This window comes from Pan troglodytes, chromosome 3, assembly GCF_028858775.2.
Source record: "Pan troglodytes isolate AG18354 chromosome 3, NHGRI_mPanTro3-v2.0_pri, whole genome shotgun sequence".
NCBI lineage: Eukaryota > Metazoa > Chordata > Mammalia > Primates > Hominidae > Pan > Pan troglodytes.
The window spans coordinates 92,665,249-92,689,389 of NC_072401.2; the positions used below are offsets into that span (position 1 = coordinate 92,665,249).

The following is a 24,141-nucleotide window of genomic DNA, read 5'->3' on the forward strand; positions in this document are numbered from 1 at the left end:
TACTGAACTATTAAAATATGAATGATCTAGTACTTCTTTTACTATCCCATACTTCTATACCTCAATGATTATAGTATGTATTTCATGTTGTTACAGTTTTGTCTTACCAAAATTAACATATTCTTTTTCTATAGAAAACATATTCAAATGTTTGAACTGTTTGAAACTCAACATTAATTTTACATTGTCATATGTGCTAACTAAACTTTTCATTACTCAAAGAACATTTGCCTATTATGAAATTATTCTAAAACAGAATGATAACATTTAAAGATTGAAAATTGAATAAATAAATTTAATAGATAAGACATGTTGTGGGCTAATCCTAAAACAAAATAAAAGAATGTCTTGATTTTATATTTTCCTTTTAAATAATTAATGAGCTAACTAGTAAATTAAGTTACCATTTTTAATAATTAGGAATAATCAGAATACTCTCTGAGAACTTTGACTTTTTGATTATTAAATTAGCACCTCTTATTAAAATCAATTTTTTCTTTTATATATATTATTTTATAATTATTTTACCTTCCACAGTATTAATAAATATCTGTAAGCACCCAAGACGGTGCTGGCGTTATTAAAGTGTTGGATCCTTCCTTATTAAAGCTTGCAGATAGGTAATAAGATCACTAATAACATAAATTAAAGTCAAGATTAAGGCAACATATTGAAGAAATATATTAGTAAATATAATTTAGATTTAGCAGTTAGGGCCCATTGATATCATGGAATTTGAGGGTAAATTTAATTTGATCTGTTATTACTTTTCTAGAATGTGTAAAATATTTCAAAGGCTCTGTATTTGTTAGTTCTCGCACTGCTATGAAGAAATACCCGAGACTGGGGAATTTATAAAGAAAAGAGGTTTAATTGGCTCATGGTTGTACAAACCGTACAGGAAGCATGATGCTAGCATCTGCTGGGCTTCTGGGGATTCCTCAGGAAACTTACAGTCACGACAGAAGCAAAGGGGGCGCACACATATCACATGGCTGGAGCAGGAGCAAGAGAGAGAAGGGAGGTGCCAAAGAGTTTTAAACAGCCAGATCTCATGAAGAACTCGCTTGCTATCACGAGAACAGCACCAAGGGGATGGTGCTAAACCATTCACTAGAAAGTGCCCCTATGATTCAGTCACCTCCCACCAGGCCCCACCTCCAACAGTGGGGATTACAATTTGACATGGGATTTGGCGGGGACACAGATTCAAAGCATGTGAGGCTCTGAGTAAAGAAAAGCATGAGAAATTGCCATGAGCTGACAATACATAATTGTAAATGTTCCTAGAGATTCTTGATTCCAGTCCATCCACATCACAGATAAATTATTGAAAGATTAATTGGTTTACCCAACATCCAAGACTTTGTGATAAACGCAGACTTCTAACTCATTTGTCCCATTTTTTTCTTCCAAGGTTGTTTTCTTTAATATTTCTGTTAAAGCATCATGTCCTCTTCCCCCTAAATTTGGAAAATTTTCCTCTATCAAACTAGCAAGCGATGCCCGAGTAACTCTTGAAAGGCGAATAGAAGTTAGTTGTTGAATGTGAACAAGAGCAAGTCCAGGAGCATGTGGAAGGCCTGGCAGAACCCAGAACACAGCTTGTTTGAGGAGCTGTACATGGTCCACAGAGCTAGAGAACTGGGTATTTGTACAACTGAAAGATTCCCTTGCAGTGTGTGAAAAAGACAGTGTCTGTTATAAATCAAACAAAATTCATGAGTATTGCTGTTATTTCTCTTGTTTGAATAAGCTTTGTATCATTTTAAGGCAAAAGACACTGAATTTTTATTAAAATTCAGGGTTGTTTTTTTTTTAAGTTGTCCAAAATTATGTTCAAATAATTTGAACTTAAAATTGCTTATGCTAGATTACTCAGACAACCCAAAATAAGCTATTTTAAGTCCATTCTTCAATTTGTTTGTGAAATGAGGTAAATATTACTTATGATCTAATCTTTATATCAAATAATTAGATATAATTGGAAATAAATATAGATAATTTTTGTTTTGTTTTGCTTTGCTTCTTAAAGAACAAACAGATCAGGGACTTCAACTCATTGCAAAAGTCTGATATGAATGGCAAGCCCTTAAATTGTAGCTGTATTAGGCCTCAATGTATTACAATATGTAAAGAAAGAAGGCATCCATCAGAAGTGGAGCATTTAAGAATCATTAAAACAGAGCAAAAATAAATTTTAAAAAAGTCAGGAGGTGAATCATTTTTATTTATTGTGGAAATGAAGGTATTGGTTAACTGAGCTCAATGCTTGAGTATCCACTTGTCTATACTATTCCATGCTCCATATGTACCCCTCTCATTATGATCTGTTATCTCCTCTCCCATATGACATCTACAGAGAGAATATAAGGCTGGGACCTGGGACCCTTAAGTATCCGGTTCCTTCAGCAGTGACAATTCAAATTAGAAACTGATAAATTAACATTGAATTTTAGACATCTTTCACATGAACTTGTTTAGATAAGCCTGTCTATAAAAAATAATTTGCCTGTTTTTAAATTTGAAAAGAATAAATGTAAAATCTGGAGACAAAAAAAATGCACTGAGATCAGATTTCATGGGAGACCCTCACAGGAACATTCCTTAGAGTTCCTTTCCCACTCAGCACCATCCACTACAACCCTTGTTGTACTGGCCAACTGTCATTTAGAATCACGTGTACATATATAAATAGATCTTTTATTTTCTTAATGTCTGTTGTTTGGGTATTTATAGCATTTGGAAACTCGGTACACATAGATGTACAGCAACCACTTAATTGAGGGTCTTTTGTTATTATCAATGTAGTAAAATTTAACTTGAACAGATTAAGGTAAGTCCTTCTATTAAGTCAAGAGTCTTTTTCTAATGTATTATTTTTATGCATAAAATGTAAATTAGTACACCAAATGAATAACATGTTATTTGTTTACCACTGCTTTTGTTTCAATTGACATGGGAAAGGAAAATAAATCATCCCTTATAAGTAAATATGCATTGAACATTGAGGTTATTCTATAAAAACTTGTTGGTGAGAATGCATTCAATGCACGTTTTGAAGTAGTTCTACATTTTATTCTGTATGTCTTTTTAAAATTTTGTTTTCTGCAAGATGTTGTTTAAGTTAGAAAGTGGGATCTATGGTGATGTTTTTTTAACTTTTATTTATTATAAACCAGAGAATGAGTTTCTTTGTTCTCATGTCAAGGAATAGCCAAAAGAGGCAAAACATTAAAAAGAATAGCAAAAGATATTATGTGGTCAGGCTGTCAAGTTTAAAAGCCTTTAAAAATTACATTATATTTGTTTGATCTGCAAAAATTTAAGGCTATAATTGCTTTTCAAGTTATGTACTCTGAAAGCTTTCCTCTGGCCTTTCAGGAGTTAAGAGCTTAGAGTCTTCCTTTTCCTCCTCCCCACCCCTCTTTTTTTTTATTCCTTCATTCTACATTTCATGTTGAGGTCACTCATTTATTGTGGGTAGCTGTAATGGAATGGTCAAGAAGTCAAGCATTCAGGGAAGAAAATGAAAATTGTGTGTCTGACTTCTTGATATTACAAGTAATTTAAATTTCTTAAAGAAACTATAGTTCCTTAATAATATTCACTGCATTTAGTTGAATTTTTATTATACTCATTTCTAAATCATCAGCAATATAGAAATATATGTGAAAATTTCCTTTTAATGGGTTATAGTTTGTGCAAACTTGTACAAATTATATGTGTACACCTTACTAACAGAAGCATGTTTTGGACAAGATCATTTGGGAAATTCTAGTGGAGACTTAATACGTTATTTAATCTTCCTGATAGATCCAAAAAATGAAACCTTGTCCCATTTTAAAATAATATGTCGAACTCTCTTATTGACTATCTGCTTGTCTTAGTTTCCTAGGCCTGCCTAACAAGTTACCACAAACTCTGTGGCTTAAAACAACACAAATACATTCTCTTCTGGAGGCCTGAAATACAAAATCAGGATGGCAACAGGGTTTGTTCCTTCTGGAGGTTCGAAGGAGAGTCTGTTTTGAGCCCATCTGTTAGCTCTAGAGGCTGTCAGGGGTTCCTGATGTTTCTTGGCTTGTGGACACTACTCTAGTCTCTCCCCCTATTTCCCCATGGCTCTTCCTGTGTATACCTCCAACTTCCCTTGTTTTTAATTTCATAAACTGATTGGATTTAGGATTCATCCAAGATAATCTCATCTTGTCTAAACATCCTTAGCCTAATTACATTGTACAGATCCTATTTTCAAATGAGTTCAACTAAGGTATCAAGGGCTCCATATATTTTGGGAGTGTGTATTCAGCATGCTACAGACAGAGTACAATGCCAGAGTCAGATTTCAAATTTTTTTTCCTGACTTTATTGCACAAATTATTTTCATTGTTCTACTCCAACTCAATAACAACAAATATGGTTCAGGTATCATATTAGGTAGAAGATGATACTCTTAACAAGATGACTAAAACACAGTTCTTGCCTTAGGTGCTTGCTTACACAGTAGTGGAATATGGCAAACCCTTTAATTTCCAAAAAGCTAGCAATGTTATCTCAATATAATGACAGTGAGAAAATATGATTTAAGCTGTCTAATGAAATATATGACCAATACTACCTTTTTGGTTAGAGATTTTTCTGTATTGTTTATAATTTTGAAAACGGCAAAATGAAATAATTCAAGTAAATGCAGTGGATCTTAGTTTTTATAGGATATAAATAGAATTACAAATTTCTTGTTGTATCAGAAAGTGAGATAGACAAAATATACAAGAAATTAATTTTTAAAGAAATACGGTATTGTTTGTAAAGAGGCAAAATTTTTACTACAGTTAGTCTCCAAAAATACCATAAAGATTTTGAGTACAAAATTTATTAGAAAGTAAGTCTGTTATCTAAATGGTTATATATTTTTTTCTGAAGAAACGTTAATATTTAATTACTGAAATATGGGAAAGTAAATATTTTGAAAAATTAAAATATCAATTTTATTATTTTACAAAGATCATGAACAATTATTTTAGAAAACATAGAAATCTGAGAGTTATAAAGATGTATTTATATTCATGCATATGTGATATTGCATAATGCATACAAAGAGAAACCTCTAGGTTTGTTTGTTCTGGTTGTTGCTCTTTTTGTCATTATTCTAGAGAAGAGTGGCTCATGATGATAGCACATCACAGTTTTCCTATTTGCTCTTTGGTGTTAAGCATCATACCATGAATCAGCCTCCTGTGTTTTTATGTATGTCTCAGTAATTTGATATAAATAGCTGTTTTAAAAGCCATTTGAGTATATTTTGTATTAGGATATTTTATGCACAAAAAAATACAAATTAAAACAAAAAATCTTTAACCTAGGGACTTTATAGTAACTAAATAAAGATGTATGCCTTCTATAAGTATAGCGGTCTATCAAAGTATTTCCATGATAATGTGGCTTTTTGAAATGAAATATTGAAGTCATTCCTCAAAATCTTAATTTGAAATCAGATTTGAAGTCACACAAATTTTCAGGTAGTTTGTCTCAAGTCTGAGTGTATAATGCCTTTCTAAAACAAAGTAATCATAAGTGAAGTGTATACAAATTACAAATGGTTTTGGGTAACTAAGATTAACAAAGAATGTGGCTTAAGTTTCTGGCAGCCAAAAAAAGAGAAAGCTCATTTTATTAGAAAAAGCTTTCTAAGTTTTTCCATAGAACACCACTCCCTTAGAAACATAACCTTAAAGGGAGGGAGAAGAGGTTAGAATCAAATCACTTTGGGGAATCCCATATACTATAATTTTTCCCTCCTAGAGACTTACAGTGTATAAGAGCATAGTAAAGTCTTCATATTTTTCTGGTGTAAACAGAAATGTCTAACATTATATATATATATTTTTTTAATTAAATATACAGTTATCTGTATAATTATAGATATAGATATAAAAATAACAATATAACTATAGATGCTTTATATGTTAATATATAGTTAACATATAGTTATGTGTGTAATAGTTGAATATATAGGTATATATAGTTGTGTGTATATATATAAGTATATATGATAAATATATATGTACTTCTTCCCAAATAGTATCATCTCTTTTATTTTAAGAACTTTAAATACTATCCCAGACAATTTCAATTCAATGTATTCTATACATTGTAAATCACTGACAAGGTTAGAGGGAATTTATTACCAGACTGGGATTTTTTAAAATCTACCAAAAACCACAAATAATGACACAGTATGCAAGTTTATTTACTGCACCCATCTTTTTTACTTAGCACAGTTTTTAAAAAGGGATTTTTATCTGGTTTCTTTTTCAAATTATAATGAATATTATATTTTTTAAAAAATACATCAAAATGTTGTGAAGATTTTGGATTAAAAAACAACAGGACAAGATATTGCCAGCAATCCTTAAAGAGGACTAGTGGTTGCTATAGAGATGAGTGTATCCCAGGCAGAAGGCAAAATTAAGCAAAGAATGTAAAGGAATGTTCAGGGTTAAATGAGGCTTGGAAAATAAGTTTTGGTTAGGCAGTGAAGAGTCTTGGCTAAAGAGTGTATATCCTCTGAGAAATTTCTTAGCATTTCATTTTACCTTTTTCTTCTCCTCTCTTTTAATAAACTTATGTTATGTTTGTAAAAAAGACAGATACATTTTAAAAACAGGCTGCAGAAACAGCAAGAGCAGGATAGCAGTAAACAGTTTCCCCAAAGAAAAAAGTAAAAAGCCAAGAATGTTCTGCTCACCTGAGGAGAATGGATGCTTGTGTGTGTGTGTGTGTGTGTGTGTGTGTGTGTGTGTGTGTGTGTGTTAGGGAGACAGATGTGGATAAGGAGGGAGAAAAAAATCTTCTAGTATGATGAGAGTAGGTGAGATAATTGTATATGAAGTAAAAGATTTAGATTTCTGAGTTTAATGTTTTGTAGAATAAGCAATTTCAGACAATGACAGGATCCAGGTTGCACCCATGGGCATGGAAGACTGAATGAAGTAGGGCCAAAAGTCACACAAGGGAAAAGTTCAAGGTTAGACTGGAAAATAGGAGGTAAAATCACCTAGATGACAGCAGGAATTGCCAAAGGATAGAAAACTTTTGATCATGTGGTGAAATTCTCAATAGAAATAAGGACAGTATGTAAGCAGACAGCCAAGCAACAAATGAAAAAAGGAAAATACCATGTATAAAGGAAAAACCATTTTAAAGGAGAATTGGGGTACTTGAGGAAAAGTGGTAAAAACAGTATTTTTTGAATAAGCAGTTTGTAGCCACAATGATGTTAAATCTAGAGCCTGACCTTGAAAGACGTGCATGAGAATTGCATGGATGTGGATAAAATAGATAAAAATTTGTTCACTTAATTAGGAAACTCAAGGAATTCACAAAGCATAATAATAGGTAGTGTTAAGAAGGAAAAAATCCTATATGGAGAAGCATAAGTAGGGAACTGATGAATTTGATGTTGAATGAAAATGGCTGGGATGACAAATAATAAAGAGTTTTACTATTAACTGTGATTATGAGATACAGTAAAGGGGCTATCAAGTAGAAATAAGTATTAGAAAAGTGGATCAGTCAGATTTCCGTGCAAGTATTAGATACTACTTAAATTGGAAATTACAAAATTGTTGGAAGTGCTGCTGAATTGGAAATCAGGACACCTGTCATTGTTCATTCTTGCCACCACAGGCAAGATGCAGTTGCTGGAAGCTGCAGAAAACCACTGTGAACATCACAGCTGCCCAGAGCTCAAATGACCACATAGCAGAATATGATGCCGTATGTGGGAGCCTATGTGTCAGCCACCATTCCTGCTAAAGGAGGCCTGCCCTTGGCCTTTTGCCTTCCTTTTACCTTCAAAATTTTATTTCATCCTTGGCAGAGTCTAAAACACATGCTGTACTCTGATGGCAAGGGAAAATGGTGAATGTGGTTTCCAGGATTCAGGCCAATTCAAAAAAGCACTTGGAACATACAAGAGCATAGGAATGGAGACTAACTAAGAAGGGCAAAATATTTATGAAAGTAAGAGTAAAAATATCATAGGAAAAAAACCTTCTTTACAGTTTTAAGTTAAACTTTGGCAAGTTCTTTTGTTGAGCATGGAGGCATCCTGGCCTGTAAGACTACAATATGTAGTCCTAATATACAGAACCAAATAAACAGAGAGATCACAGACAAACTTAATGCTCTCACATATTACCAGCTTTTACAAAATCCTCCACAAGTGCTGGGTAATAGCTGACTATATAGTTCCCAAAACCCAAAAGGGGGAAAATCAACCATATGTTTTAGCACAGTGGTTCTCTAAGTGTGGTGTCTAGACGAGCAGCAGCACCAGCAGCAGCAGCATCTGTGAACTGGTGAGAAAGGCAAATACTTTGGACCTCTACCCAGACCTACTAAATAAAAAATGTTGTGGGTGGGGTTCTGCATTCTATGTTTAACAGGCTATGTTAAACATTCTATGTTTATACATGCTAGAGTTTGTGAACCACTGCTTTAAATAAAAGAACAGTGGTTATAGGCCTATATTAAATATTAAATATTATGGTAAAATTTAAGCTCCATAATGCCCTTTTAAGAGTGAGGCAGACACAAATTTGATGAGATTACACTGAATTAAAGCATACTTGTTTTTCTTAATATGCTACATTTGTTAGGTACAAATGGTATATCTGTGGATTTTTAAGTTAAACTGTCTTTTAAAAAAATGCAAACATTATCTCACTTGAGAAATTATTGTTTGACTTCATTTACTAAAGGCCCAACTATACCTTTTTGGTAGTCAAAATAATAATAGCCGACATTCATCTAGTACTTGCAATATGTCAAGGACTTACCTGTGCATCATACTTACACTAATTTATTTAGTACTTACCTATGGGATAGTTGTCAGTATTATTGTCATCCCCTTTTTTTGCAGATGAAAAAGTAGAGGTAGTGACAACTGAGATTTAAAAGCTAACTAGTTTGATTCCAGTCTTTTATTTGGTACCAGCCATACAGCATAAATAAGAAAATAGTACTACAAGGATATTTCCATACTCTATGCATCTTTCTAACAAATAAAAACTGATTTTTATATGCATGTGCAAAATTGACAAATGGTACCTTTCTATAAAAGTCACAATAAAAAATTTTAGCAGGGACATTTTCTACCTGAAAGTTTTTTTTTTGATACATATATTAGTCCTCATAATGTTGTTAAATGCTGTTACTAAGTTAAAATTGGCTTTAAAATCATACTGCCATAAATAATTTTTGCTTTAAATGAACGACTTGCTACTCTGATATCTAATTTCTAGTGGAAGACACAGTGCGAGAAGTAAAAGAGAAACACACAAAAAAACAAAACATTGCCAAGTTAGCAGCTCGGAATTATGTTTTACCTTAGTGTGGCTTCCACCTCTTTTGAAGTAATGGGCCATTTTGTTGCCTTGACTTTGGAGTACTTTTCAGACTCAGGAAGTCAATAATCCTTTTGGAAGAGAGAATTAATGAGTCTTTCAGTGTAACCAATTTCAGGGATATCAGGGAGGCCTGTTATAAAATTATTACAAGCAATATTTATATGATCACATATATATGAACTATAATTATTTGCAATTTTATGTTTCTGTTATCTGCTGTGGGAACAGCTTTTTGATAATAGGAATTTTATAAAAATGGTTTATTAAAATGTCTAGTTTTGGTATCTACTCATTATTTTAGATGAATTACAACTCTGAATAAGACTCTAAGGCACCATTTCTTAGTGCCAAGGAAATAAAAGTAATGTGTGTTCATGGCAGTGAAAATGAAGCCACTATCAGTACTGTTAGGGAAATATATAAAAGAGTTAATTGCTTTCAGAGGCTGAGACATATGCCTCAGGTAGATACTAATTTAATGTTCTTCCTTAAAATATAGTCAATTATTCAAACACAACAAATAAATTACTCCAATATTTTAAAAATGATTTCCACCAGTCCATATTTGGAGGGGTACTATTTAAAGATACATTTTATTTCATATATCACAAAGAAAGGTGATATTTTTAGGATACTTCTGAAAGATTTTAACTAAGTACTGCTGGCAACTGAAAAAAAAATAAGAGAAGTTATAATCGGTGTTAAGAAGTAAAGTTGATTATTATGAGAAATGTTTATCACCAAAGAGAATTTTCAAAATTATATAACATGAATGATATATAATATATTTGATAACTAGGTTAGCATTAAGCCTCTTTGATTCAAACTGTGTTCCAACCAGTGTTTCAGATACATTCCAGAAGTTTACTTTTACCTTTGATTGTAAAGGTAGTTTTTAAAGGGTGAGTCATTAGGGAGGTTTTTAAAAATATACAGTTGCTACTCACTTTATCCTAAAAGGAAAGGAAGATTAAATTTAGCTGAGAGGAAATACTTTTACATTATATTCTCAGTAATACTAGGGCAAGATGGCTTTGCGTGGCATTTGTACATTATGCATACATAATATACACAATTTACAGATGGGTATTGATAAATATACTATTACTGGATAATGAAATGAAAAGTAAAAGTTATGCAGAGTATGGGAGAAGGTCATAATTGTCTGATTACCACACAGTTGCATGGGTTCTTTATAGATATTCTCCTTTTATATAAACAGTATGTGTATTTTAATTAATACATTGTCTACTGAAATAATAGAAAATCTACCTTTACTTCTGAATTTATAATCATAACTCAGCTTTAAAACAATTGCAATATTAAAAAGGAGAATTAATACATGGATTATCTACTATAACATGACTGTCATATATTCCAAGTGGAAAAAAATGTGTTCACCTAATAAGCATTTTGATGCTGAGTTTATACAAAATAAATTGTTTCTCATTATAGGTGTGTTTAGGTGGAGTCATTATTTGCCTCTCTGTCTATGTATATATAAAATATAGTATATATATATATATATATATATGTACAAAATAGAACAGAGGGATATATTAAGTAAGAATTTAGTGCTCACTTTTGGTTTAACAACTGATATGTTTTTCTCTATGCAAACCTATGTCCTTTAGTGGCAGTTATCTTCACTTTTCGGGTTGCTACTTTTTAGAGAAAGTCACATTCACCAATGGATAAGAATCATTTTAAAACAAAGCACCAAGGTTTAGATCGTAGCACATCCACCACCACAACAAAAAGAAATAGAAAGTAAATTAAGCCACCAACAATGATGAGGCAAACAGGGCTCTGTGAATGGTGAAAATCAATGAGGTCAAAATGGACCACTTTCTTCTCATTGATTTTTCTCTTTTGCTTGTTTCTTGGAGCTGGATTCAATTACTCAATTACTCTATGTTCTTCCTTCCTTTCTTCTTTCCTTCTTTCCTTCCTTCCTTCCTTCGTTTATTTCCTTTTTCCCTTGTTTATTTCTTTCTTAAATGGTGCTCTGACACATATTGCTTAATAATAACTCAGTTCCAACAAAGGACAATAATGTCCCTGTGAAAATCAAATTTGAATCACCAGTACTGACCTCTTCCCAAACTCTAGGCATATATTGAACTGCCAAACTGATATCTTCATTTGCATTTAGATGCAATCATCTAAAATGCATGGTGGTCAAAATAAAATCCTCACTTCTGACCTTTGAATATATTCCTCTGCATGGTTTGCCTTGGTAAATAGCTACCTGTTTTCACGCCAAGAGATCTAGGAAAACTCTCTGGTTCCTCTTTTTCTCTTCACTGCAACGTTGTTTTAAGCAGCAAATCTTGTTAGCTCTACTTTCAAAAGACATTCTCAGTCCTTCCACTTATGTTTATTTCTACTGCATCTACTTTAATCCAAGGCAAAACCATTTTTTTTCTATAATCACTTCTTGACTGATCATCTATTTTTGACTCTTGGTTTCCTCCAGATCAAATCTTCACAGGACAGGGGCATTATATTTTTAAAACATAAATCAGATCAGATAAGCCTTCTACATAAACTCTCTCTATTTGAAATTCTCCTATGGCTTATTTATTGTGATATAAATCCAAACTTCTCACCATGGCTTAAAAGGCCTTATTATTCTAGTGTGGTCTTTATTACTTCTCTGACTTCCAACCACTTTCCCTTTTCTCTGCCATCACATCCTTCCACACTAGACTGATTCCTAAACTTTCTTATCCCTTAAAACTTTATATCTGTTATTCTCTATGCCTGTAATTTTTTTCCCCTAGATCTTTTTTTTTGTCATTTGTAAATCGGTGCAAATTTTATACTTTATTTTTTCACAGCATTTATCAATATCGGAAATTATGTTATTAAATTATCTAATTTTTGACTTTTTGCCCTAACTAGGGTATAAACTCCATGACAACAAGGACTTTTTCTGGTTTACTCATCACCATATATTCAATGCCACAAGAGTGTCTAGCACTTAGCAATCACTCAATAATGGCCACTTGAATAAATAGCCATAAATTTATCAATAAAAAAGCTTGAAGTAAGTACTGTCAGTCATGCCAGATGTTGTGGGAGGACATAAAATGATCCCAATAATCTAGTTCATGTTAAGAATGATGCCCAGTCACCTGATGCATGACAAGATACAAGTCATTTATTAGGGACTTTCAAAATGCCTACCTGAAAGCAGTCTTATGAAGTTAAATTGATAAGTTCAGTCATTGCTATTGCCTCAGGGATACATGATGGTGGGTGTTAAGCCAATCTTATATTAAAGAATTTTCTAAAAAATCCATGTCACAGCCACAAAGAGCCTAAGGAAACCTGACAAGTAAATGTAATGTAGTATTTTGGATGGAATACTGGAACATAGGCAAAAAGTAAGAAAATCTAAATAAATTATGAACTTTAGTTACTAGTAATGAATCAATGTTGGTTCCTTACTTCTAAAAATTGTACCATATAGGCCAGGCACAGTTGTTCACACTTGTAATCCCAGCACTTTGGGAGGCTGAAGTGGGAGGATCACTTGAGTCCAGGAGTTCAAGACCAGCCTTGGCAACATAGCAAGACCCCATCTCTACAAAAAAAAAAATAATAATTAGCGAGGTGCAGTGATGCATGCCTGTAATCCAGGCTACTGGAGATGCTGAGGTGGGAGGATCACCTGAGTCTGGGAGGTCAAGGTTGCAGTGAGCTGTGATCCTGCCACTGCACTCCAACCTGGACAATGGACTGAGATCCTGTCTCCAAAAACAAACAAACAACAACAACAAAACAACAAAACTAAAACTAACTACCCGGGATAAAATAAAAATTGTATCATGTAAATATAAACAGTTAATAAGGGAAACTGTGGAGCAGGGTGGGAGGATATATAGAGTCTAATACAGATCTGAAAATATAGTCTGTTAATTAAATAATATATATTATTCACACATTTGTTGAGAAAAGCCTTAAGGGAAAGAAAAAATATTCCCTTATAAATATTGTGGTAGCACCCTTCCTGAGTCAATTGCATTCTATATTAAACCATCTTTTGCTATTTTAACTGAAGGAAAAATTTACTAATGATCTTGCCAACTAAATTGCATATTTCAAAATCCTTAATGTTCTAAAAAACTTTTATTGATGGCATCTCTCTGGAAATAGTGAATTAAAATGAAATTCAAAATTTTATTGAAAGCTAGTTGATTAAATAGAACTGTTTAAAAGATAACAAAACCACAAAAAAATCTATAATTTTAGTATTATGTTTATTTACATTTAAAGGAAAGGTTTAATTTGGTAAATATTAGGTTTAATAAGAATGCAAGGCAATTGCCTTAAATTTTCCTTTCTATTGAGTTGTTTTTTGATACATTAGTTAACTTTGTCAGGCTAATTTAAGTTATCTGCCATAATATGCATGTCTATAGTCTGTGAGGTTTATCCCTTGACTCATCATTTTATACACTGAGATCATCAAAAATATCTTACCTTAGCGACCCAATATTAGTTCCAGGACTTAGTAATCTACTTTAATTTGCACATTTTCACACATCACATACGTTCCTTTTTTATAATGGAGGGCAGCCAGAATTTAATTAGATCGCAGAGTTCACACCACAGGATATACTGTCCTTTAATTAGTAGCATATATTGTTTCAGATGCTTACTTGGACACACTGTTAACACTATGAATGAATCACAATACAATCCCCGAATGTTAATGGAAACATATGTATTTATTATTTTATTGTTTTCATTTATATAACTACGTATGCCTTCTAAGTGATTAGGGAGATATTAAAAGAATGTTACTTAAATTAAATACCTTCTAGAACTAATACTAAAGTAGACAATTCAATTATATGGTGAATCATATGTTTTTCTTATTTCCGTAGAAAGCAGGGCAAAATTTTCTCACCCTCTTCCTTTTAAACTAGATTATTTTTCTTTGTCACAGCCAGGCATCATGCTTGATTTACCTTTAATGCTATATAAAACATCTGAAACCTCAAACACATAGGAATAATTTGAATCTTTTCATTCTCCCTAAGAAAAAATTAACAGACAGCTCATATGATTTCTATCTCAGTGTATGTCTTATTTTTCATGATCAAATTACTTCTTTTCAAGTTATTAGATTGTTTATAGAATCATTCAAAAGTTTGTTTTTACTTGTAAAACAAGGCTATCACAATTTAACATTTCATTCATTTTATAAAATGCAAAAAAAAAGAATTTTATAATTGAAGCCCCTGAACATTCCTGTAACCAAAATAAAATGACTATAACAGTAAATGGGATCCATTTGGTATGCAAAATATTTGTAGAAAAGTTCAAAAGCCATTATTTGCAATTGTAAGATGCAGAAATTTTTTTATAAAATATGTATCTTTGCATGTCTCAACTTGGAATTAATTGTAAAGCATGAAAACACAAATAACTTGAGACAACATTACATAGGAAAGGCTATAAAATGTAATCAATATTTTGAACATTGTGTAAAATACTTCCCACACTGTAATTAATGATTGATTCATACATTTCATTTATTTTTGGTCTTCTGCTCATAAATTATTTGAAAGTAGACCAATTGAATTATTTTCTGTTTTTGTCAGTGTGTATGTATGTGTGTGTGTGTGTGTGCATGTGTGTATTAGTCTGTTCTCATGCTGCTAATAAATACCTATCCAAGAGTGGGTAATTTATAAAGAAAAAGAGGTTCAATGGACTCATAGTTCCACATGACTGGGGAGGCCTCACAATCATGGCAGAAGGTGAAGGAGGAGCAAGGCGCCTCTTACGCGGCGGCAGGCAAAAGAGCGTGTTCAGGGGAACTGCCATTTATAAAACCATCAGATCTTGTGAGACCCCCCTCACTATCACGAGAACAGCATGGGAGAACATGCCCCCATGATTCAGTTATCTCCCACCAGGTACCTCTCATAACACATGGGAATTATGGGAGCTACAATTCAAGATGAGATTTGTTTGGGTGGGGACACAACCAAACCATATCAGTGTGTTTGTGTGTGTGTGTGTGTGCGTGTGTATACGAAAAAAATCCATAACAGAAATTTTTTTCATGAACATCATTGCCAACCTTTCATATATAATTACTTTTTCTTTTCTTTGTTTCATAGAGAAGTCAAATTTAAGAGTTATCAGCTACATTAATACTTCCTTCCAGAGTAGTAGGAAAAAGTGAAGGCATGAGAAGAAAAAATCCTCATGTTTATTTGTTTCAAATGCTTGGATCATATTTGAAGACTTAAATTGCTTTAGCTTTTTGTTTTGGTTTGCTTTGGCTTTCTCTAAAACAGATTCTTCTTCTGAAAAAAATATAAAGAATTAATACATTCTGCTTGTTTTTAAGCATTTGCTTTTTGAAAGCATAAGAAAGTAAATAGCAAATGTTTTCCTCAGTGATTCTTTTTAAACCTCTATACTTGTCAGCTTCCCTTTTACTAGCATATACCAATAGTAAAAGTGTCATCTGTAAGCAGAAGCTCCTCATCTTAATACCTGAACACGTTAATTCTTTATTCATGAGTATATTCTTTAAGGAAGTCTGAAACTTGGTTCATTCAAAGCTGGAAAGAAAAAAATTAAGATGATTGTCTAATTCTAAAATATTTGTCAACATTTTACTATATTTCAATGTTTTAGAAATATTTTAATGTTCCACTGTTCTCACAATGAAGTGTAAGCATGCCATTTTCCAAGTAACAGAGATACAAATTGACCACAGCTATTAATTTAGGTTAACTGTTAAATCAACTTTTACGAAACTTTTAGTTAGGCAAGTCATTTTATTCCTTTTGTTTTTTTTCTGCTGCACTCTGAGGAAGGTGTCTGACTTTTTATTAAAGGCACATAATGACTGAGATGCTGGTGTCATCTAAAGAACATTCAGATAATTTGTAATAGTAATTAGAAGAGACTACAATTATTCTTGGTTGAAATACTTTAGGGCTAAAGATTTTTCTTTAGGGTATGATGTTTTATAAGATATCAAAATTTCATTCTTAAGTATCACAAAAATCTATGATTTTTCAAATGAACATGATTTTAGGTACCCAATGATTTTTGAAAGAGTTGTGGTTATATCCATTATGTATTAACTCTCAATAAAATATTTCTGTGTTTTCATAGAATATATCCCCATATAACCTCTCTGTGTAGTAATTTTTCATGAAGAAAAGTTATGAAACAATAAAAAAAGGATTCTGAACAGATCTAATATACAACTGTCTTTGTAATCCTCTCTAGTCTTATCTTGCTATTTCCTTTCAAGAACTTTTTCTATGATGCGTTTTTTTTCTTTAGTCCCTAGAGAATTATTTTCTAACTCATTATTTGAGTTTTTTAGCCCAATATCATTATACTATTAAATTTTAAGCAAATTGTTACAGCTGTAAGCAAATTTTTACAACTGTAAGCAAATTGTAAGCAAGTTTATTTTCCCTGCAACTTAGTATACTTATACCATGGCTGACGTTTTTTCAGATGAAACATTTTGCCAAGCAGGTTATATGTTGTGGTAAAAGAATGGCACAACTTACAATGATTAAGAAGAAAGTGAAACAATCTTGTGTCTACTGGAACCTGAAAGACCTTTTCCTTGAGAGAATAGAAAAGAACAGTTCCTTGCTGAAGGGAAACAAAGAAAACAGTATAACTGCTTAAATAGAAACCATAAGAAGTTCTTTTGGTACAATATCATTTGAATTGTAATTGTTGCTGACTTTAGTATTGTTCTGAACTTTAAATTCATCAAGAGTGCTATTAAAAATATTGGTCATTTATACCCGTTTTAATGGGTCCATGAAGCAATGATATGCTATAATGCTTTCTGTCTTTAAATGGCCCATTAGAGTACACTGTAATCTTACGTTTTCCTCATGATCTGAGAGCTACGAAATGCTTTTAGCCAAGGATATTTTATGCATCTGGGTGTTAAACATTCTACTTGTAGATATTAGTTCCCTTCACTGCTAAAATTTTGGAAAATAATCATCCCACCCCAAATCTAAGTTTATTTTATTCTTATTTCCAAAAAGGCATCTTCTTTGGATGGGTATGCACACATTTGAAAGTGTAGATGAACGCAAAGAGATTTTATACCACTGCACTGTTCATGTCCTGTATGGCTTGCTGTTTACTGAACTGTGGCCTCTTCATTTATATTTTGGTGAGTGTTTCATCTCATAATGATTGATAAAATATTTACAAGTGACAGGGCTGACTCTTCCCTGAAGGCACAAAGAAAAAGAGTATTATGCTAGACATTAAAATGTTTAGGTACCTGGATGTACTTTGAAGGAAATGTTCCACAAGTGGAAGCGTTTGGTGTTATAATGGACCTCATAAACAAATCACTAGGTAGGAGAGATTTACAAACATTTTTAAGGACATTGTCAGCAAGCGGTGTTGTCTGGGCTTACTAGGAACTCAGGACACAGAAAGTAGAAGAATCTTTGCTAAAGAACAATGCCTGTTATGCCACATATTTTCATAGAGGCTATCCTTTAACAACTTATTTGCACAGTGCATTCTCAGTTCTGAAAAATGTATCCTTGCTGTTGCACTAGCATGCACATATTTGGAAGTGTACATAAACAAAAAGTTTGGGAATTACTGGCCCAGGACATTCAAATCATCATTAGCCTATTTTTTCAAAGAATGTTAATCAACCATTTAGTGGAATGTAGTCAACAGTAATGTATTGCCAAGTTAATGACACCAAAAATATAAGGGAAATATTTGGGAGCCCTAGATTTTTTTTTAACACAGAAGCAACCAAATAAATGTATAAAACATAATTTGTAATTTTTTATGACTAGAAATGAATTAAGTTTACTTCTTAATAAAATGGAAAACAATTGAAATTATTTGAATATGGTCAAAAAGTGGTTACTTTTTAGGCTACTGGCCTAAACCCTATGGGAAAGTGAGCTGCCTACCTTTTTTAAGGACACTTTTTTTAGTTGTTCTCATTTTCATGCTGAGTTCTTTCCCTTGCATATTATTCTGAAGTATTTTCTCCTCCTCTTTTTTAAAAATAGCAACATATTTTCAAATACAAAAAGTGAGTATTTTAAATCTTGTCCGTCCTTTTTAGATGATTACTCTATTCTAATTTTACAACCACCTGTCCAGACATTGGAGCACATGCAGATACCTCATTGGCTTACTATTCTTTTCCTTCTAATGGCAAGGCTGATATTTGTTAATACAGCTATTTAAAATAAAACCACCAACAACAAATTCTTCAAGGAGGCCACTGATGATTCTGTAAAAATGTATGTGTGTGTGTTTGTGTGCATGTGCACGCGTGTGCTCACATGAATGAGCTCAAGTGGGTTCCTAGACAGATTTCATTAAATAGAAAGAAAGAGAGAAACATACAATCTGTTTGCTAGTATACTGATGTTTGCAGAAAACCCTTATCAAAATTTAATGACCCTAAAGGTGGTTATCGATTTTCCTTTTTCTTCAGACAATATTTCATTTGTGATATTGACTTGCCACAAATGAATGTTTGCTTAAGACAGTGTTACATGTTATAGAGCAATACTACATAAAAGGCTTGCAGCTCTTGTACTCTACAAGGAACAACCAAGGCACTCATAGATAGCAATGGAATGTAAAACCAAAGCCAACCTGTCTTTTTCATTCTTTTCATGTATATATAGGAATATATAAGAATTTAATTTTTTCCTTAGGTTTATGAGGAATATCTTGCCAATGTGAATCTGGATTTGGAAGAACGATACGTTAGTGCATTAGTTTCCCAGGCCTGCCATAACAGAGGGCCACAAACTGGGTGGCTTAACCAACAGCAATTTATTGTCTCAGATTTCTGAAGGCTAGAGGTCCAAGATCAAGGTATTGGCAGGGCCTTCCTGCCTCTGAAGGCTCTAGGGAATGATATATTCCAGGCCTCTCTCTTAACATCTCATAGTTACTTTGGCATGTGGCAGCAATTCCAATCCTCACAATCTCCTTATGTGGTTGTCTGTCTCCAAATTTACCTTTTTAATAAAAACACTAGTCATATTAGAGCCCACCTACTAAAGCTTAGAGTGGAAGCTTAGCTAGTTTTAGACACCCCTATGCCACATCCCATGTTCTGCATTCCACGATTGTGGCTTGAGTCCTTTTAATCGCAACATTGGCCTGATTGGCTGCCATTTTATTATCGTGCCTTGACCATTGTTATTCCCTGCTCTGCTGTGCTTTCTTGCATAATGACAATGTCTTCCCTGGGCCAGATTGGAAGAAGAATTGTCCTGGGCCAAACATAAAATACACGAACACTAACAATAGCTGATGAGCTAAAACCAATGCAAAAAAAAAAAAAAAAAATCTCATAATGTTTTAAGAAAGTTTACGAATTTTTGTTGGACCACATTCAAAATTGTCTTTGTCAAGAAGAAGACAAGGATATCTTCTCCTTGATGAACATGGTCTTCCCGATGAGCATGACCATTCCAGATTCTCTCATTTATAGCTCTGGTCTATCTCACTTCCCTCTGAATTCCAAGCTCTAATTCTGGTATTAGAATTAACACTGCTTTTTTGTTCTCTACCAAAATGGAGATAAATTCGCTAAGGGTACATGTTCTTTTGACTTAATGGACCCATGAACCCTTTTTTCCATCAGAAGGCTGACAGGAGGTAATAGTATTGCCTTGAAATAAAAGTCTAATCTGATCTTGTCCAATCTGTGGCCCAGGACAGCTTTGAATATGGCCCAATACAAATTCATAAACTTTCTTAAAACATTCTGAGACTTTTTTTGTGATTTTTTTTTAGCTCATCAAGTATTGTTAGTGTTAGTGTATTTTATGTGTGTTCCATGACAATTCTTCCAATGTGGCCTAGGGAAACCAAAAGATTGGATTCCCCTGGTCTAATCCATTATCATCTAGAAGAAATAACTTTTAAAATAGACCTGCTTATGTATAACTATTTCTGATTGATTAAACTATTTAATATAACTATTACTTTCTTTAATAGTACTACTGCTTTCATTTAACTATTACATGATTCTTTTGAAATGATGTATTTACAGAAGAAGATAGGGTTCATCTGACATATGTTAAAATCTTGTCTTAAGCATGTGGCAATATGTATCCCTGGCTAAAAATTCTTTAACCATTAGCTTTCAGGACTTTTAAGTACCTGCTAAAAAGCTGTGCATATGTCTGCTTTATTTAATAAAGTGGTCTGCAAACTTAGGTATCAAACTTTAAGTTATCTGCATTTAGTTATTCCTACTGCTATTGGCAAGAGCTATCAAAATTACAATGTTTTTCTCCTGCCAGAAAAGTACTAGAGACTTTTTGTTTTTGTTGCTAAATGAAGACACTTTGACATAGATTTTTTTCCTAATAGTAGACGCTAATAGAGACAATATTTTTCACAACAGCAGCAACGACAACAAGTTTACTTATTTCATTATTTCATTGAACATGCCTATTATCTTTGTGCAAATGTTATTAGAATTCTGTGGTGGAAGTAAATGTAACCTTAATGTATTTACCTTTCAGTTCTTTCACACTTAGTAGCTGTCTGTATTTCTAGTAATTTTTTTAAAAATATAATCTATAAATCATAAACTGACATTGAAACAGTGAGACTTGTCTATAGGTCTTAAAGCCAGTGCCACATGCTCATGTGATGAATTTAGCTTACATATTTGCAATACCATATAGGTAGAATTATTAGTTACTGTTTCATTACAATTAATCCAGGAATGCACATAGACATCTTTTCAATAAATTTTCCTTTTGACAATAATGCAGAGAACATGTTTATTTAATGAAAGCATGGGTTGTTACTCAAAACCACTATTCACTTTGTCTTCCATTGTTGACTGTTATAATTCTGATTAGTAACTCCTGTCTAACAGGACTAATGATTTAGTTTTGTAGGAATTAAAGTGAGGAGGAAATTATTCTGATTTTTAAAATATAGAAAAGCTAAAAAACATCAAACATGTGAAAACTTCCAAGATGGAAGGAACTCTGGCTTTAAGTAGTAGGTTCAGTTTATAACAAGTATACAAATTTATATTGTAGTGCATATTCTAGTTGCACAGTAAGTCATCTCTAAAAATAATAATAGTAATATAGGGCTAATCATTTAGTATTACTAAAAGAATGACTAGATTACAAGAGTTATAATATATAAGATAATATGAATTTCCACAGGCAGCACTGTTTTATTCAGCAGGACTTATAGGTATAAAAGAATATCAAGGAGAAAGAGGCAGAGATTTCAATGTGGTGGTAAGAGTGATGAGACATGCATTAATTTTGCCTGGAATTAAGCTGAGTAAATAATTTAAGCTGTAGACGTATACTATATATCTGTGATAGGCTAGACATTGCACAAGTTGCTAGGAATATACTGGTGAACAAAATTTAGCGTCATCCCTGCTTTCATGAAACATACAGACTAGTGGAAAATAGTGTTTTTCAAATAACATAAAAATGAACTCCAGAGTACAAACTAAAAAAGTGCTCTCAAGAAAAAAAGGCATAAAGCATGCAATACAGACCAGTGGACTTTAAACTTGGATTCCATACTCACTAAAAGAGTTTGGAAAATTATATACCTCTTCACCCATATTTAACTTGTCATCTAAATTTTTCATTGTAAGTTGAAATTTCTTAATGGGTCCAATGTACATTTTTCAGGTGATGGATGCTGTAAATTGCCTAATCTTACCACTATGCAATCTATGCATATAAAAAAATTGCACTTGTACCCTATAAATGTATATACAATTTTTAGAAGGAGATAAATAACTAAATAAATTTTATAGAGTTGTAAAGGCTGCTGATTCTAGCATGTGGTAACTCCTGTCTAGTAAAAATGTTATAGCATTCTGAAAATCATAATTATTTGATACCCCTTTCCAAGATTAAAAAATAAGCCTGCTCTTTTTTAACATTTGAAAAATGTATACCTTTCCTTTTTACTCTTTGAACTGATATTTGTTCCATGACATTCAAAGATTTTCATCCAAGTCTATACATAACACATTTTTATAATTATCATACCACAAATATGTATGTATGAACATTTTAAAATCTGTCTTCTCACATTCATAAGACATTAAGTACTTAAACATATTTTCTATGCTAACTTATAAATTCAATTAATATTTTTATATAATTAGTTATAACGTATTCTAATTATTTATTTTTTGGTCTTATTACTAGCTTTTTCTAAGATTTTTGATGTGTTAAATACTCTTGTCTTTTTGAAAGGCTTTTTACCCTTGGCTTCCTTGGCCCTTCTCTTTGTTTGCATTCTTTCTATCACTTATTTCTGAAGATCTTATTTGGCTCCTGATCCACTACTAAATTTGATTCGGTTCCTACTTACAAAGCTGATACTCTCAAGATTTCAAAACTCTTTTGGAGTTGTCTGTTATAATCATGGCATTGACTAAGTCACATCTTTCTCGGTTGATGCCTGTTTAAAATGTAATGTTGAGCCATCAGCCCCTTGACTCTTGTCTGGCCTTTTGACTTGCTTAAACCATTAAAACGTGGCAGTTGTGGCATTGCACATGGTCCTGAGCCTTGGCCTGAAGAGACATAGTGGCTTCTGCTTTTGCTTCTTGGGATTCTACCTTGAGTCCGAGTTCACCATATGAGGAAGCTAGTCTGGAAGATGCAAGGCCACATGGAAAAGATGTCCCAGTCCAAGCCCCCTGACCTATGATTGAGGCCATTTTATACTTCCCAGTTCTGCCAGGCTGGATAAAGCTACATAGATGAGTCCAAGTAAACAAGGGAAACAACTTCCTAGACACTTCATAGAATTGGAAAATCTTTGCTGTGTTAAACTACTAAGTTTAAAGTGGTTGTGTAGTAACAGATGATTGATATATACTTAAATTAGAAAACCTCCAGATCTCTATCTCTTTTTACCACGTTACTACTGAACAATTCCCTGATGTCCTAGAGATACTTCAAAGTCAACATCTTCAAAACGGAATTCCTTATCGTTTAGCTTCTCTTTCCTATTCCATAAATCAATGCCTATTTCATCTGCAGTTTCTGCCATGTTTGAGAATGGCACGTGTACATACCCAGTTATGAAAACAAGTGGTAAATAAGTTACCCAGGTTGTTTTCTTCTCCCTTACTGTATCTTCTCGCCAAGTGTCTATAGTCAGTGACCATACCTCAGTAACATATTTGTAATCACTATTCTTGCCTCCATTTTTGCTTTGACTTGGTTGCTGCTTTCCCCATATCTTCCTCATACTTTGCACTGTTCTTCTGATGGCCTGTCTTCATGTATCTAGGGAAACTTATAATCCTTCTTTTCTATTCCTGCAAATTTAACTTTTCTAAAATGCAAACTATATGTCATAATTTTACTCAGTTGATTAGAAAACCAATTAAGTTTAACTTAATAACTCACCATTGTCTACAAAATTAAGTGTAACCTCTTCATCAAGACAAGGAAGACTCTCTCTGATGTATCCCAGACTAGCTCTCTGGCTTCCTCCCTCTACTGCTTATTATGTTGCAGCCGTGCTGAAATTACTAACATACTAACAAAGGCTTTCTCCTCTGTATATACTCAAGCTCCCCACTTTTCCAAGAGTGCTCCCTCCCTTCTTCACTGCCTTCTAAGATTCTCAAGATAATTGACATTTCTGGGTTGTTATCTTTTTTAAGTCTCCATCATAC

At 32.9% G+C, this 24,141-nt stretch overlaps 1 protein-coding gene across 15 annotated transcripts in view; it reads left to right on the forward strand.

Annotated features, from left to right (window-relative positions):
- Positions 1-24,141, forward strand: part of CCSER1 (coiled-coil serine rich protein 1) — a 1,481,066-nt gene that overhangs the window by 1,161,855 nt on the left and 295,070 nt on the right. For 2 of the 15 annotated variants that reach the window (XM_063809685.1, XM_063809686.1), the window contains one exon: positions 17,480-17,598. The exons of 11 other annotated variants lie outside the window; for them this stretch is intronic. In XM_063809685.1, coding sequence (XP_063665755.1) covers positions 17,480-17,512 — 33 coding nt within the window. In that variant the 3' untranslated portion in view covers positions 17,513-17,598. Of the gene's footprint in view, positions 1-17,479; positions 19,770-24,141 lie in introns of those variants that run through there. 2 more of the 15 variants (XR_010156641.1, XR_010156643.1) reach the window with 2 other exon arrangements.